Source organism: Micropterus salmoides, unplaced genomic scaffold, assembly GCF_014851395.1.
Source record: "Micropterus salmoides isolate LMB-PRFRI ecotype aquatic unplaced genomic scaffold, ASM1485139v1 Ms_hic_scaffold_4, whole genome shotgun sequence".
Taxonomy (NCBI): domain Eukaryota; kingdom Metazoa; phylum Chordata; class Actinopteri; order Centrarchiformes; family Centrarchidae; genus Micropterus; species Micropterus salmoides.
The window spans coordinates 136,015-153,052 of NW_024043372.1; the positions used below are offsets into that span (position 1 = coordinate 136,015).

Here is a 17,038-nt window from a genome sequence, read left to right on the forward strand (position 1 = left end):
ACATCCTGAAGGCACATTTTAAGTTTAGCTAACTGATGAGTTTCATCTGGTTTGATCGATAGATATAACAGAGTATCATCTGCATAACAATGAAACTTTATGGAATATTTCCTGATAATATTGCCTAAAGGAAGCATATATAAAGTGAAGAGGATTGGTCCGAGGACAGATCCTTGAGGAAACTCCATGACTAACTTTGGCGTGCATGGAGGACTCATCGTTAACATGTACAAACTGAAATCGATCTGATAAATAGGACTTAAACCAGCTTAGAGCGGTTCCTTTAATGCCAATGAAATGTTCCAGTCTCTGCAATAGGATCTGATGGTCAATGGTATCAAATGCAGCACTAAGATCTAATAAAACCAGTACAGAGACAAGTCCTTTGTCTGATGCAATAAGGAGGTCGTTAGTAAGAAGAGGTTTAATTACAGCTACTTTAAAGTACTGTGGTACATAGCCTGTTGATAGAGATAGATTGATCATATCTAGTATAGAAGTGTTGAATAAGGGTAAAACTTCTTTAAGCAGCCTAGTCAGGATGGGGTCTAAGAGGCAGGTTGATGGTTTAGATGAAGAAATTATTGATGTTAGTTGGTAAAGATTGAGGGAAGCAAAACAGTCTAAACATGTATCTGGTTCTACAGCTGTTTCTAAGGTTCCTGAGTTTAGAGATAAGTTGGTGCCAGTTAAGGGCAGGTCTTGGTGAATTTTGTTTCTAATAGTTAGAATTTTATCATTAAAGAAGCTCATGAAGTCGTAACTACTGAGAGCTATGGGAATACTTGGCTCAATAGAGCTGTGACTCTCTGTCAGCCTGGCTACAGTGCTGAAAAGAAACCTGGGGTTGTTCCTATTTTCCTCTATTAATGACGAGTAGTACGCTGCTCTGGCATTACGGAGGGCCTTCCTATAAGTTTTAAGACTATCTTGCCAAATTAAACGACAATTTTCCAGTTTGGTGGAATGCCAATTCCTCTCAAGTTTCCGCGATATTTGCTTTAATTTGCGAGTTTCAGTATTATACCATGGAGCTAACCGTCTTTGTTTTAGTATTTTCTTTTTTAGAGGGGCTACAGAGTCGAGTGTCATTCGCAGCGAGCCTGCAGCACTATCAACAAGATGATCGATTTGGGAGGGACTGAAACTAGCATAGGAGTCCTCCGTTACTTTGTGACTAGATAATGTATTTAGAGCTGATGGAATCGCATCCTTAAATTTAGCTACAGCTCTATCAGACAGACATCTTGTATAGAAATTTTTGCCCAATGGCGTGTAGTTCAGCAATACAAACTCAAAAGTTATCAAACAGTGGTCGGACAAAGAGGGATTCTGTGGGAACACCACTAAATGTTCAATTTCCATACACCAAAACAAGGTCGAGGGTGTGGTTAAAACAGTGAGTCGGTTCATGAACACTCTGAGAGAAGCCAATGGAATCTAACAGAGAGATAAACGCAGTACTGAAGCTGTCACACATGAATATTAAAATCCCCTACAATAATAACTTTGTCCGTTTTAAGGACTAAAGTTGACAAAAACTCAGATAAGAATTCAGAGTACGGGCCAGGTGCTCGGTACACTATAACGAAGAGAATTGGTTGCAGTGATTTCCAACTTGGGTGCGAAAGACTAAGAACATGGCTTTCAAATGAGTTATAGTTTAGTTTAGGTTTAGAGCTGATTAGTAGGCTAGAGTCGAAGATAGCTGCAACTCCACCTCCTCGGCCTGTGCCTCGAGGAATGTGAGTATTAATATGACTGGGAGGGGTGGATTCATTTAGGCTAACATATTCTCCATCACCCAGCCAGGTTTCAGTAAGACCAAATAAATCAATATCATAATCTGATATTAGTTCATTTACTAGTACAGCTTTAGAAGAGAGAGATCTGATGTTTAAGAGTCCACATTTAACTCTCCTATTCGTTTGCACTATTGCTCTTGTGGTTTTAATTTTTATGAGGTTTTTATGCACAGCTCCTCTTCTGTTTACCTTTTTAAATAATTTCAATGGTCGGGGGACAGACACCGTCACTATAGGATTTTCACTAAGTAACTCCTGAAATGGAGGAGCAGAGAAGTGTGTTAGACTGCGACTCTGCGTAGGGTTTTGGGTGGTTAACTGCTGAAAAAGAAGGGCAGAGAAGTGGGTTAGACTGCGACTCTGCCTCCTGGTCTCAACTGTGGGTTGTCATGGATTTGGTCCACTAATAAACTTGGCCAGATTTCTAGAAATGAGAGCTGCTCCTTCCCAAGTGGGATGGAGCAGCTTATAGTTAAGGCTGGCTGCACTTCCTGAAGCTGTTTCTGGCTCTGGAGCTGTGGAGTCTGGATCTGGGGACCACCACTTTTTTTCACCACCTTTTACTGTTTGAATTTTCTGTTTTCTGTGTAGATATTGTGTTGCCCTCTGAGCCATGGTTCTGCTCGTGGTTTCTGCCTCTTAAAGGAAGTTTTTCCTTGCCTCTGTCGCCTAGTGCTGCTCTTGGTGGGAACTGTTGGGCTTCTGTAAATAACATCACAGAGTATGGTCTAGACCTGCTCTTTATGAAAAGCGCTCAGAGATATTGTGATTTGGCGCTATATAAATAAAATTGAAATTAATTAAATCATGTTCCGGATCCTGTAGATGTCCTTATTTACGTTGGGTTGTGTTTCAGGTCCTGTAGATGTTAATAATGCCGTGTCGTCATTAATTGAAAACCAATAAAAAGATTTAATTATCACTAATAATTAATCTGATTTGCATAAAGTGCAGCTTAAGATCAGATGTTGGACTGTTTTGATGCGTGTTCATATCTGAAAGAGGTTTCCTCTTCCTCTTCAACCAACTTTAAATGTTGGTTGAAGAGGAAGAGGAAGGTTGTATGTGAGGATATAGGAGTTAAATATCCTGAAGATTCCAGCTCACCAAAAGATCAATCAATGAATACATTAATGTGGGAAACAACTCCTTTGATTATTTCTGTATGTAATGAGCTGCTCAAAGCTCAGAAAAGGTAACTATGTGATGCATTCTCTCTCTGCTGTAGTCGAAGACACAGGGTACCAACGAAGATGAAGACCGTTTGTCAACGTTCAACACAACAGCAGTACATGCAGATGTTTTCACTCTTGATTGTGGACCCCACCACAGTTTTATTTGCTCTGTAGTTGTGGATGTTAAAGATCCACCAGCAGCAGTTTTGACTTACTTACAGATTGTTCTGGTTGGATGGACTCAGTCCTTCTTACCTTCAGAGTTTTGGCGGGAGGCAGCTCCTCGGATCCTGAAGGCCTGTCTGGTTCTGCTACGTTCTCCGAAGCTCCAGCTCTTTGGAACCTTGCTGGGACTGTCCTCCAGACTGGGCTCCATGCTGGGGGACCGTCGCAGGGCCTGGCCACCCCCCAGCCCCCCAGGACCCACACCAGGAGCAACGCTGGGGCCGACTGTGGGAACTACTAGAGACAGGAAGAAGAGAAGGAAAGAAGGAGGTCATGGATGGGAAACACCAGAATTGGAATTGTTTCTGCCGGGTTCTATGTCGGTCCAACAGTCTGCAAGTTTTGATTTAAACTCATTCCTATAGTGCCCTACAAAGGCAAAATACCTTAACTCACCAGAGTGTAGAACTGAGAAAAATAACTTTAAAGCTTTTTTGTAGTCCGGCCAAATAAATTGTAGGCAGAATATTGGAAATGTGTCATTTCTTTGTTTTGTTTTTTTTAATGAACTTATTTATCTATATAAAAAATTTGAGAAGACAGATTATTGCAGTTGAGGTTTGTGGTTTATTTCAGTAGTTAATAGTACAAACAGATGAACATACCGGTTGATATTTGTGCTCCCCCTACCTGTGCCTACCACTTCCTGTCACCTATGCCCTCTATATACAACCATGTGCATCTAATCACTGCCACCCAGTGTGTCCAAAATACTAATATAAATTAATTAATTCAAACTAAATAAAATATCACGCCAACAATAAACAGAAATGGCTCCTACAAATATAACATAGCCTAATGTAAAGGAGAATCAATTGGCCTGTATTTGAAGGTAACAAATGTGCATTACCATCTCACATATCATTAGGATTTATTTTATAATCCCACTGTTGTATAGAATTAAAAGAAAACAACACTATTTCTCTTCCGATTACTTAAATTGAAGTTGCAACTGATTTTGCAATGCAATTAATAGATAACAACGCCCTAGGTTAAATATCAGTAATCGTTTTAAGATAAAAAGTTGTACGGCGGTGATGATGTGTGTAAGTTTTCTAATTGTGAATATAAGTCACACTATATAGATTAATTCACTTAAATAGAAAATAAAATGTATATTATTTAATGCAAAATGAAGCTGGTACACAAAATGACAATATTCATCTCTCTCCGTGAAGTTCTTTCCAATTAATTAGATTCAATATTAAATTATGTCTATTTATTTCTATCAAAATGCCTTACAGTAACAATTAATCTCATCACTTATCATTTATTTTATCCTCCATATATACAGTATATCCTTCTTTTCTTCCTCTCATTACTCTTCATCAGTGTTGCTCACAGGCAGGGAGCTCCAGAACAGCCTCCTGGTGGGTGGCATGAGGGGACCCAGCTTCATGAGGATATCCCTCTTCTTGGCCCTATGCCTTTGTCCTGTAGCCTCAAAGTGGTGAGTATCTTAAGCTGAAACTTCTTTTGCAGGAAATCCTTTTGCAGGAAATCCAGCTAGAGGTCCTCTGTAAAGACCTCCTTCTCGTGGGAGATCTTCACAAACATGCACCTTGAACCACGTTGCAACTGGACAACTTTAAGGTCTGCCAGCTTGGGAATCTTCTTTCTTTTGACTGCAGAGTGGCCATCTGTCCAGTCCCTGATGTCTTCATTTCTGAGTTTCCAACCACCGAGAGGGAGTCTTCAAAATTGAAGACCACCCCCTCCTGATCTGCTCTCCATCTCTTGCTCCACACCATGATGGAAACTGTCTGCACTCATAAATGCGTGCCCTGGCTCGAAGAACTTAAGGGTGATGTCTTCAGCTGAGATGGAGTTTGAGTTAACTAAGGACACAAGCGAAGAGAAAGGTTTTTGTTCTGAGCGCTACAATCGTCTACCTAGTAGACAATGTGCTTGATGTCACACTCCTTCTCCAATGCCACTGCATAAGCAGAAGTAATTTCTGTAGCGGACCGCCCTCCAATCCCCTCGTGCCAAATAACAGAGATGGTCTTCTTTTTGTTCTTTTTCCAACTGATGCAAAGGTTTCGTGACAAGCAATGATCTGTCTTGTGAACACAGCTGACTTGACACCAGGCATTCGTGGGAGCATGACCACCTTCTGCAGGTCTACATGCAGGTCTTCTGGCTGATGTATCTTCAGGCCAATCCCTTTCTTCATCTGACCTGTAGTGTAACCTGCTCTCTGCAGCAGAACCTTTGTGTGTTTGCCACCTCTCGCCCTGGTGGTCAGACACCTCTCACACTCCTCCTCTCCGAGCTTAGTAAAGTGTTGAATAAGGCCTAAATCATGTAGGCCTAAAGATCATGTGAATAAGGCCTAACTCATGTGGGCCTGAAGATCATGTAGGCCTTAAGCCTAGATTGATTGCATAAGGCCTAAATCCTAGATTGATTGTTAGGTTCTTTTTCTATATTTATACACATTATCAATGGTTTGCAATATGTTATAACTACTGAGTGTTTCACTACTGAGTATTCTTTTAGTGTGAAGTCTGACTGCTGAGTGTTTAAACTACTGAGTGTTTTACTACTGAGTGCTTACTACTGAGTGTATACCTACTGAGTGTTTAAAGAGTGAGTTTAAACTCATATTTTATTCTTATATTCTGTGTGTTTATCATACATTATTCCTATACTCTGTGTATTCATGAACGTGTGCTTTTTTAATGAGCAGAGGAGCTGCTCAGGCCGCGCAGGCAAAACCTAGCCAACCGTAACCCGCTCATTAGAAGCAAGGCACATGCAGAAAGTCACGTACGCCAGGGCTGAGATCATCGCGAACTGAAGCCAAGAATGAGATCATGACATGTTGTGATTTATGGCGCCTGGTACGGCTAGGTACTGCATGCAACCAAGCTCTGCGCTGCTGAAAGTTAACTTGTATGAGACAAAGCACTCTCATGGTTGGCATTGCTAAATCATGTAATTGTTCATTGAATCACGTTATACATGTATGAAATATGTTATTCCTTATTAATTCTTTTAAAAAATACGATTGTAAGTGTTTAAGTTTTAATGGTGTCAAACTATGCCTGTATAACTTTTAAAAAATACGGTGGGACTGAAGTTGAAACATATTGGTGGATTTTCTAATCCAGTAATGTAAAAAATATAAAGAGAGATAAATGGTAACAATAATTACATATAATAACAGCTAAAAAGTGGAAATTGTAACATTAATGAAAGGGTTAATTTGGTAAAACAGTACAAGAAAAAGGCCACTAGATGGCAGTAGAGGATAAGAAATCCACCAAAGGGGAGGAATGGTCAGCGAACACCATAGGTGGAGTTAAGGAGTAACGCCCACCTAGAAGGAGGAGATAAGGAGGAGTTAAGATGTAACGCCCACCTGAAGGGAGGGACAAGGTGGAGCTTAAGGTGAATATAAGGCGATGTTCGCTGACCACCAACTCGGTTCCATCCTGAGACCTGCAGGGATGTTGCTCGGGTTTATCTGTCCTTTATTGGAATAAACTCTTTTGCACCGACTCTTGACCGTCTCCAGTGAAGTTTTTGACTACGCAGTTTTTTGACTAAAGAAGAAATCTAATAGAGTAATTTTATTGAGTTTATTACGTTGGTTAGGGTAGGGACCAGGTCTTTTACTGGCCCGGCCGGTCCTTATTTCCGACCCGACAAAAGCTAATATTGTTAGCCTTTCCAGCTTTCTGGTAAGTCTCGTGGAGCAGTGGTTGCCTTTTTCCAGATAGTCAGCATACATAAGTGTGACACTAATGTCGCTGGGAGATAGCGGCGGCGTGGAGCATGCTCCCTCCGGTAGTGGCTGACAGTTGGATGGAAGGACTCAATGTGATCATGAAATGGCTTCAGGTAGCTTGTTGGCTAGTGCATGTCTCCCTCTCTGATCTTTCGGTGGAGCAATAGGAGTGGTCATTTCTTTGCCCATCACTGAGAGGACCAGGCTGTCATTAGTTGGGTGATACCCCAAAGTTGAAAGGAAGAAACCTTTGCACACCTGCTGTGGGACCTGTTTCTTTCAGCCCGTCTTTCAACACCAGCTTTCTCTCCTTCTGTCCTCAGAGCATTTTCTCCTGCATTTGTGGCCACATGGTTCTCTAATTGGTGGTTTATGCGCGGGCTCTGGTACAGCAAGTGGAACGAGGGTGAGATCTTCTGGGGCTGGAGCAAGTGTGGAACCTGGTGTGACTGGAGGAATAGTGGGGTCTGGTGCTGTGGCTTGAGAAAGGGTGGTCTCTGGTGCAGTAATTGGAGTAAGGTTTAGGTATTCTGGGGCTGGAGCAAGTGAGGAGTCTGATGTGACTGGAGAAAGGGCAGGCTCTAGTGCATTCAGGGGAAGGTCGGGCTTTTCAGGGGCTGGAGAAAAAGTGGATTCAGGTGTGCTGGTGATGAGCAGATAATCTGTTCCGTAAAACAGCTCATCATCAGGAAAACTGATAGCATCAGAATTGTCCAGAATTTTCCACTTTTTCAGTTCAAGTTGTTCTGCAGGAGGCAAATTGGCTGTATTTTATCCTCACAAGAAACTGAAATGAATACATTAAATAATTAAAGATATGAATAGCAAATTAATATTGAAAAGGCCTATGTAAGATACACATAAATACATATATAGCAGAATGTGCAGTAGATAGTAATATACATTAATTAACCTGCACCCCCCGTTCTTAATCTTACTGTTTTGTGACTTTTTATTCAAATGCAACTTTTAGATTATGGCTCAGTTTTAATGCACATTACAATTAATCAGGATTGACTGTTAATCATTATTATGAAATAATATGATTTGTGAATCAGATTTTGCTATCATGTCAATATTATTTATAAATATTTTAATATATATTTCTTACTTCAGTTTTTGGTGGTCACATTCTTTGGATGAATGCCAGAGTAGGATACACAAGAACAACTCATGTTAAGGATTCAATGTGTTGAATCGCAAGCGGGAAGCTAATGCTCAAAATTCATGCTGTGGATTTAACTTCTCAGAGGACGTTGTTTGCAATGGATTTTTACCTGGTTAGCCTACATGAGAAGGTAGGCCCTTTATTTAATGTTGAATTTTCACTACTGAGCTTGTGTGTGTGTTCATGTGTGATTAACTTAAGCTACTAAGCTGCCAAACCATCTACTTATCATTTGTTTCCAATGCTTTGTTTGCATTCTGATCGCATATGGGAGCAGTGAGGTTTGTCTGCTACTGCTAGCTTGTGCTAGCTAACAAGTAATTCATCAGTCTATCTTGTTATCATAATCATATTTACCTTGATCTTGGCGTCTGCGTGTCAAAGCCATCTCCACCAACACCCCAAGAGAAATAGGCCATTCTTAAAAACAGCTATGGTTGCGCTCCAGAGCGCATCAATACAAAGACAAAGAACCGTTACTGATATTACGGATTCTGCCTTTACTTCTCTAGAGCTTTTGGAAGTTACGGCAAAAACAACTCACTATTTTCTCCAAAAAACAATAATATTGAGCTGGAGTCAAGTCTCAAGTCTCTGAGCTAGAGTCCAAGTCAAGTCTCAAGTCTCTGAGCAAGAGTCCAACTCAAGTCTCAAGTCTTTGAGCTAGAGTCCAAGTCATGTCTCAAGTCTCTGAGCAAGAGTCCAACTCAAGTCTCAAGTCTTTGAGCTAGAGTCCAACTCAAGTCTCAAGTCTCTGAGCAAGAGTCCAAGTCAAGTCTCAAGTCTCTGAGCTAGAGTCCAAGTCAAGTCTCAAGTCTCTGAGCTAGAGTCCAAGTCAAGTCTCAAGTCTCTGAGCAAGAGTCCAACTCAAGTCTTTGAGCTAGAGTCCAAGTCAAGTCTCAAGTCTTTGAGCTAGAGTCCAAGTCAAGTCTCAAGTCTCTGAGCTAGAGACCAAGTCAAGTTTCTGAGCTGGAGTCCATGTCATGTCTCAAGTCTTTGAGCTGGAGTCCAAGTCAAGTCTCAAGTCTCTGAGCTAGAGACCAAGTCAAGTCTCAAGTCTCTGAGCTGGAGTCCAAGTCATGTCTCAAGTCTCTGAGCTAGAGTCCAAGTCAAGTCTCAAGTCTCTGAGCTAGAGTCCAAGTCAAGTTTCTGAGCTGGAGTCCAAGTCATGTCTCAAGTCTTTGAGCTGGAGTCCAAGTCAAGTCTCAAGTCTCTGAGCTAGAGACCAAGTCAAGTCTCAAGTCTCTGAGCTGGAGTCCAAGTCATGTCTCAAGTCTCTGAGCTAGAGTCCAAGTCATGTCTCAAGTCTCTGAGCAAGAGTCCAAGTCAAGTCTCAAGTCTTTGAGCTAGCGTCCAAGTCAAATCTCAAGTCTCTTAGCTAGAGTCCAAGTCATGTCTCAAGTCTTTGAGCTGGAGTCCAAGTCAAGTCTCAAGTCTCTGAGCTAGAGTCCAAGTCAAGTCTCAATTCTTTGAGCTAGAGTCCAAGTCAAGTCTCAAGTCTCTGAGCTAGAGTCCAAGTCAAGTTTCTGAGCTAGAGTCCAAGTCATGTCTCAAGTCTTTGAGCTGGAGTCCAAGTCAAATCTCAAGTCTCTGAGCTAGAGTCCAAGTCAAGTCTCAAGTCTCTGAGCTAGAGTCCAAGTCATGTCTCAAGTCTCTGAGCTGGAGTCCAAGTCAAGTCTTTGAGCAAGAGTCCAAGTCAAGTCTCAAGTCTCTGAGCTGGAGTCCAAGTCAAGTCTCAAGTCTCTGAGCTGGAGTCCAAGTCAAGTCTCAAGTCTCTGAGCTAGAGTCCAAGTCAAGTCTTTGAGCAAGAGTCCAAGTCAAGTCTCAAGTCTCTGAGCTGGAGTCCAAGTCAAGTCTCAAGTCTCTGAGCTGGAGTCCAAGTCAAGTCTCAAGTCTCTGAGCTAGAGACCAAGTCAAGTCTCAAGTCTTTGAGCTAGAGTCCAAGTCAAGTCTCAAGTCTTTGAGCTAGAGTCCAACTCAAGTCTCAAGTCTCTGAGCTAGAGTCCAAGTCAAGTCTCAAGTCTTTGAGCTAGCGTCCATGTCAATTCTCAAGTCTCTGAGCTAGAGTCCAAGTCATGTCTCAAGTCTTTGAGCTGGAGTCCAAGTCAAGTCTCAAGTCTCTGAGCTAGAGTCCAAGTCAAGTCTCAAGTCTTTGAGCTGGAGTCCAAGTCAAGTCTCAAGTCTCTGAGCTAGAGTCCAAGTCAAGTCTCAAGTCTTTGAGCTGGAGTCCAAGTCAAGTCTCAAGTCTCTGAGCTAGAGTCCAAGTCAAGTTTCTGAGCAAGAGTCCAAGTCATGTCTCAAGTCTTTGAGCTGGAGTCCAAGTCAAGTCTCAAGTCTCTGAGCTAGAGTCCAAGTCAAGTCTCAAGTCTCTGAGCTAGAGTCCAAGTCATGTCTCAAGTCTCTGAGCAAGAGTCCAACTCAAGTCTCAAGTCTTTGAGCTAGAGTCCAAGTCAAGTCTCAAGTCTCTGAGCAAGAGTCCAAGTCAAGTCTCAAGTCTTTGAGCAAGAGTCCAAGTCAAGTCTCAAGTCTCTGAGCAAGAGTCCAAGTCAAGTCTCAAGTCTTTGAGCTAGAGTCCAAGTCAAATCTCAAGTCTCTGAGCTAGAGTCCAAGTCAAATCTCAAGTCTCTGAGCTAGAGTCCAAGACATGTCTCAAGTCTTTGAGCTGGAGTCCAACTCAAGTCTCAAGTCTCTGAGCTAGAGTCCAAGTCAAGTCTCAAGTCTTTGAGCTAGAGTCCAAGTCAAGTCTCAAGTCTCTGAGCTAGAGTCCAAGTCAAGTCTCAAGTCTTTGAGCTAGAGTCCAAGTCAAATCTCAAGTCTCTGAGCTAGAGTCCAAGTCATGTATCAAGTCTTTGAGCTGGAGTCCAAGTCAAGTCTCAAGTCTTTGAGCTGGAGTCCAAGTCAAGTCTCAAGTCTCTGAGCTAGAGTCCAATTCATGTCTCAAGTCTCTGAGCTAGAGTCCAAGTCAAGTTTCTGAGCAAGAGTCCAAGTCAAGTCTCAAGTCTCTCGTGGTTATTACGAATGTTGTATCACCTGCTGCGTTCAATCCAGGTTGCTAATAAAACTTCATAGCTATAAGGAATACTGTTAACCTGTTTTTCATTTACAGAGCACAACCATGTGATGTGCAATGCAATTATTGACAGCTTATTAAATACTGTAAGTCAATAAAACTGTGACATTGCATAATCAACAATAAATCTGTCTGTTTTTAACTTACAGAACACAACCATGTAGCCTAATGTGTAATGCGTCTACAATTAATGACTTATTATAAGCTTATAAACTACTATAAGTCAACAAACCCTGTTGAGTTTCAAACCCAGTGTAAAGTTAACTAAATAATACTGTAAAGTTACATGGTCAACAATAAAGCTGTAACATGTTTTTAACTTACAGAGCACAACCATAATGTGCAATATAATCAATGACAGCTTAAACTACTGTAAGTCAGCGCACCCTGCAGACTCTCAAACCAGTGTAATGTTAGGCTATAACTAAATAAAACTGTATGGTTACATGATCAACAATAAACCTGTAACCTCTTTCCAGCCAACAGTAATAATTAACGTGATGGCAGCCAGCGGGAAGTAAATGATTACGTTAACCGACCACCACAAGTTTGGCTAGTAAACAAACACTCATTCATCTTTTCATAACGAACGAAAGTCGGAGTTAACCTCCCGTAGATCGTAGCTGAAGGAAGAAGCAAGCTAACGTTAGATGGCCAATGCTGAGCTAAACATGTTTACTCACCACATATTTGCGTTCAGCGTTTCTTTGTTTGGGTCTTGTTGTATGAAGTTTTAAATCCAAAGTTTATGATAAATGGCACCGCAGCTGCCGCTGTTTGTTGTCCTCTCTCACGTGCGGCCGCGCAGCAGATGCTACGTGTTGCGTAGGCAGGTTATAGGTAATGGAGGTAGGGAATAACGGCAAGCTCATCAGAAGTGTCCTAAAAATAAACATTGTTCACGAGTCCCGCACCTCGAGTCCGAGTCGAGTCTGAAGTCTTTTGAGGACGAGTCTCAAGTCGAGTCTGAAGTCGCTGTGTGTGCGACTGAAGTCGGACTCGAGTCCGAGTCTCTAACTCGAGTCCCCATCTCTGTCTTATCCACATGCCCACACCACAGGAAACTTAAACAAGAACCTGACTGTTCAACAACTGGATCATTTCAAAGCATAGAAACACCCACCATGCTGAGGAGAACCTTTTCCTTTGGTTCCTGAGCTCCGAGGAGACGAGAAGACCCTCTCCTTTAGACTGACCTTCTGACTGCAGGGACAAGACACAGAGACAGGTTTAATTGGACCTTAAATGTTTTGGGATCAAAGTCAAAATAAAAACAAAAAACAAATAATTTACATGAATCACAAAAGTTAAGATTTTATACAGTACATGACAGTTGGGGAAAACTGAAAAGAAATGATGATGTTTAAACACCAAAACAAGCAGAACTACCGACATACACCCACAGCAATACAGAACTTAAATGGTCGCATTTCAATGACAAAAGTTTAGAGCATTTGCTGGAAGATGCTGGTGGGTCAGTTAAAGAAGTAATTTACAACAACAACCCACAAAGTTGTTGACATAATTAAACTTTCCAGTTTTCTCAGAGACAGCACAGTGTGAGAGTCAGTGTTTGTGAGGCTTTGTAATAGCTCAAGAGACGCCCTGCTGGGTCATGTAAGTGAAAACATATAACACAAGATGGCAGCAGTCTGGATCTCGGTCGGTCGGTCGGTCGATCGGCTTTATTGTTATTTCACCTGGTATTTCCATACGCAGAAAAACTAAAAGTTGTTTCTCATCAGCTACTTTTGTAGTGCATTTAAAAGGACAATAAGAAATACATAACCCAGTTAAAATATAACCTAAAAACACATTCCTAAAAATAGAGATAAAAAAAAAACAACACAAACAACAATCAGTACAATTCAATACACACTAAGCAGCCAAGCTCACAACAATGTTTCATACAGTAGTCCTTTTGTTGAATTTTAAAGTTTCACCTTTACTGTCTAGGTGACGGGGCTGTAAGTGTGCGTGTGTGCATTGTGGGGGATATGTGATCGGGATGGGGAGTGTAAACAGTCCGTTTGTGATTCTCGCGGCTTATGGGAAAAAACTGTTCAGCATCCTGCTTGATCTGCAGCTGATGCTTCTGTACCTCCTCCCAGACGGCAGGAGGGAGAAGATGTGATGAGACGGGTGATTTAAGTCCTTAATGATGGAGATGGCTCTGTAAATGCAGCGTTGCTGGTAGATCTCACTTAGGTAGGGGAGTGGAGTGCCAATGATCTTGCTGGCTGTCTTCACGACCCTGTTTAGTTGTTCTTTTTCATGGGCCGTACAGCTTCCAAACCAAGAAGTGAGACCATAGGTCAGGATGGTAAAAAGTTGGGAGGTGTACAGACAGGAGACATGATTTCCTGAGTCTCCGAAGGGGGTGAAGCCGCTGCTGTGCTCTTTTGATAGTCCAGGTCAGGTTGTTGGCTAAGTGTACTCCCAGGAACTTAAGGCTGCCTACCCTCTCCACAGCAGCTGTGTCAATATACAGCGGTGTGTGGTGGTATTTGCTAGCCCTCCTAAAATCAATCACCATCTCCTTAGTCTTGTCAACGTTGAGGATTAGCTTCTGTGATTTGGCTCATTCTGTAAGCATCTCCACCTCCCTCCTATATGCCGACTCATTATTATCCCTGATGAGTCCCACCAATGTTGTGTCGTCTGCGAACTTTATGATGTGGTTGTTGCTGAGTCTGGCAGTGCAGTCCATTAACACCTAAGAGCACCACATTTCATCATGTTGGTTGATTAGAGATGTGAGGTTGCTCTTCATATTTGAAAAATGACTCTTGAAGCCTAACACTGGTTTATATTTTGAGCCTTATTTAAGTCAGAACCTCTACAGGGGTACGAATATGCCCATCCATGCCGCTCTACTTGACTAATACATTTATCTCAAAATTTTTAACTAAACATTGAGGTGAACAGGAAAAGCTATTAGGATAACATTCTGATTCAATAACAGTAGTACTGGTCTTGTAAGTCTTGTATTTCTCCAATAAATTATCCAGGAAATACAATCTGATGGCAGCTTTGATCGAAGTCTGGTAGTCTGATGCAGGTTTGCCAGTCTGAATATCCAGTCGAGCCTCATGGATCAACATCTGGAGGTGGAAGAAGGCTCCATTGACACAGATTTTCTGTCATGCAGCAGGGAGTTTCTGAGGATGGTTAGCCCTTCGTTCAGCTGTGCTTCTAGTCTCCGTTTCCTCCCGTATTCGTCCATCATTGTTCATGAACATCTGATGGCGCCTCAGATACTTTGACACTGTGTCCCGGACAGCTGAGGCTTTCTCTTCACCAAATAGATGTTGATGCATGCTGTATGAATTATCATTTATTTGAGTGGTGCTCGTGATGCACATCTCCATGATCATGGAAATCACCAATGCTCCAAGTCCAACAGTATTTGGGACTGATTTCAGCACAGCCAAACTAGATCCCAACCCATCGATGTAGCCTAGCACTGTGGTGACCAGCTCATCAGCAGAGCATTATAGTTGGTACCAGAGTATTTCGGTAGAGACCCATCTATGCCTATATCTGGTAAGAGGCATTGGTGTTGTAAAGCAGTTTGATAATAATCAACAGTAAACATGTCATAGTTCTCTTGTGAGTATCCAGCGCCCATGTTTTCCACTGAGCCGATGCTCAAAGTGTAAATGTACCACGGCCAACAGACTGAACACCAGGAAATTCAGAATGTATGAACATGAAGTCCAGTCAGCTCCCTTAGATACAAGGATTGCAGAGTGTTCCTTTATGTGCATTTGAGAGTTTTATATACTGAAAACACTCCCAGAACTAATCTAACCCTTTAGAAAAACTGAAAACATAATCAGGATATTGACAAAAGCATTCACAGTGTATTAAAAATTGTTTCTGTTGAGAAATTACAATTGACAATTTTTGTGGAGTTTCAACGACAGATTTTGTCAGATGGAAATGTTTTATGGTGTTATATTTTGTGTGATTTCATAGCCAAACCACTTATGTACTTGTTCAATCTAACCCTGGAATGTAATGAAATACCTGCTTTTGTTCTATCGTTGTTTAAGGGGGGAGATCCCTCTCTTGTAAACAGCTGTAGGCCAATCTCCAAGCTGTCTCCCCTGGCTAAAATACTTCCCGTAACCCTCGTAAATGAACAGCTAAAGCAGATTTTACACACTAATTCTATTTTATCTATATCTAACACTGTGTTTCACTTTTTATTGATCTTTCTAAGGCGTTTGATACAGTAGATCATACTATACTGAAACAGAGGCTGTGTAGCATAGGTCTTTCTCAGCATGCTGTTTCATGGATTGCTCACCATCTGTTAAATAGAACTCACACAAAGTAATGGGCTCGTATCTGATATATTGCCTGATAACAAACGGTGTCCCCTGGGGATCAGTACTTGGCCCTCTTTTATTCACTATTAATATAAATAATCTACATAAATATGTACAAAATGTCCAATGCCACTTTTATGTAGACGACACTATTATTTATTGCAGTGACTCCACATTAGCAAAAGCCTTTCACAATTTGCAGACTGCTTTTACTGCAGTTCAACACACATTATTGCTAAAATAGACCTCTAAATCTCCCATGTAACACTACTTAACAGGTAAATATGATTGAGGCAGTAACTTCATGTAAATATCTTGGAATTACAATTGATGATGACCTCTCCTTTAAATTGCATATACTGAAACTTGCTAAAAATCCCAAGCTAAAGTTGGGATTTTATTTTAGGAATAAGTCTCGTTTCTCTTTTAAAGCCAGATGGAAACGTATTTCAGCAACTTTTCTGCCTATACTAGATTATGGCAGTATTTTATATATGAATGTCTCTGCTCACTGTTTGAGATCTATTGACACCCTTTAGCATGGACCACTGAAATGTATCTTTAAATGCCAAGCTCTTACACACTGCACACTACACCACTGCACTTTACATGCCAGGTTGGATGGCCTCACCTAGCAAACCGTAGATTCGGTCACTGGTATACTTTTATTTACTTTTTCTTACTTTTGCTGTTTTATCATAAAAATGTTTTCGGTACGGTCTCTGTTCACAGGACTTAATTTTGTTCCCAAATGACAAAACGGATTTTGAAAGAGCTTTTACGTACTCTGCCCCATCAGCAGGGACCTCCCTTCAAAAAAGTGTTAAATTGAAAGAACTCGTGTCTCTTGGCAATTTTAAATCCCTGATGAAGGACTTTGAGGCTGATTACACTATGTGTCATTGTTGGTAATTTCAGCGGTGTCAGTTATTGTGAGTAAAGTTGTTCTTGTTTTTTTATATATCTTTATTGTTGGATTGTATTCTTGCAACTTTTATGTAATATCTTGCACCTGCCAGGATGCTCTAGGAGCCTTTCCTAGTTAAATAATTTTTAATAAAATAACATCTGTGTATATGGAGGTCTGAGGTTATTAAAATTCATCCCATGTTTTCGTCTGATGTTCTGTCTGTTTGTGATGATGACAGGAATTATAGAAGAGCTGAGGTTGTCATTATTGCAGGGGGAGCTAGTAGTGCTATGACGCCTAGTGAAGAGCGTACCTGACAGTCACTTGATGTTGAGTCCAGGTGAACAGGTGCACGCCGACTGCTCATGGGCAGCAGGTGAACAGGTGCACGCCGATTGCTCTTGCGCAGCAGGAAGTTAGGTGGACACTGATTGTTCAGGAGCCCAGAAAATTGTCTGATACACGACAGAGTGAGGGAACTGGTCCAGAGATGAAGATGATCTTGGCAGAGATGTCGTGATAGTGGCGCTGTGGAAAGGCAAAGTTTTGGAGGATTGCGTTTTGACCTGCCTCACAATGGAATCCCCGATGACGAGCGCTGTAGTCAGCTGA

General features: G+C 41.5%; 1 protein-coding gene across 5 annotated transcripts in view; it reads right to left on the minus strand.

Moving 5' to 3' along the window:
• LOC119886010 (potassium voltage-gated channel subfamily KQT member 2) overlaps nucleotides 1-17,038 on the minus strand; it is a 68,056-nt gene that overhangs the window by 12,671 nt on the left and 38,347 nt on the right. For 4 of the 5 annotated variants that reach the window (XR_005441412.1, XR_005441411.1, XM_038696444.1 and 1 more), the window contains exons 12-13: nucleotides 12,303-12,382; nucleotides 3,236-3,442 (exon numbers count right to left, since the gene is read on the minus strand). Coding sequence is in view for 3 of the 5 variants with exons in the window: in XM_038696444.1 (XP_038552372.1) it covers nucleotides 3,236-3,442; nucleotides 12,303-12,382 (287 nt within the window). In the remaining 2 variants the exon portion in view is untranslated. The remainder of the gene's footprint in view (nucleotides 1-3,235; nucleotides 3,443-12,302; nucleotides 12,383-17,038) is intronic. The other variant, XM_038696445.1, reaches the window with a different exon arrangement.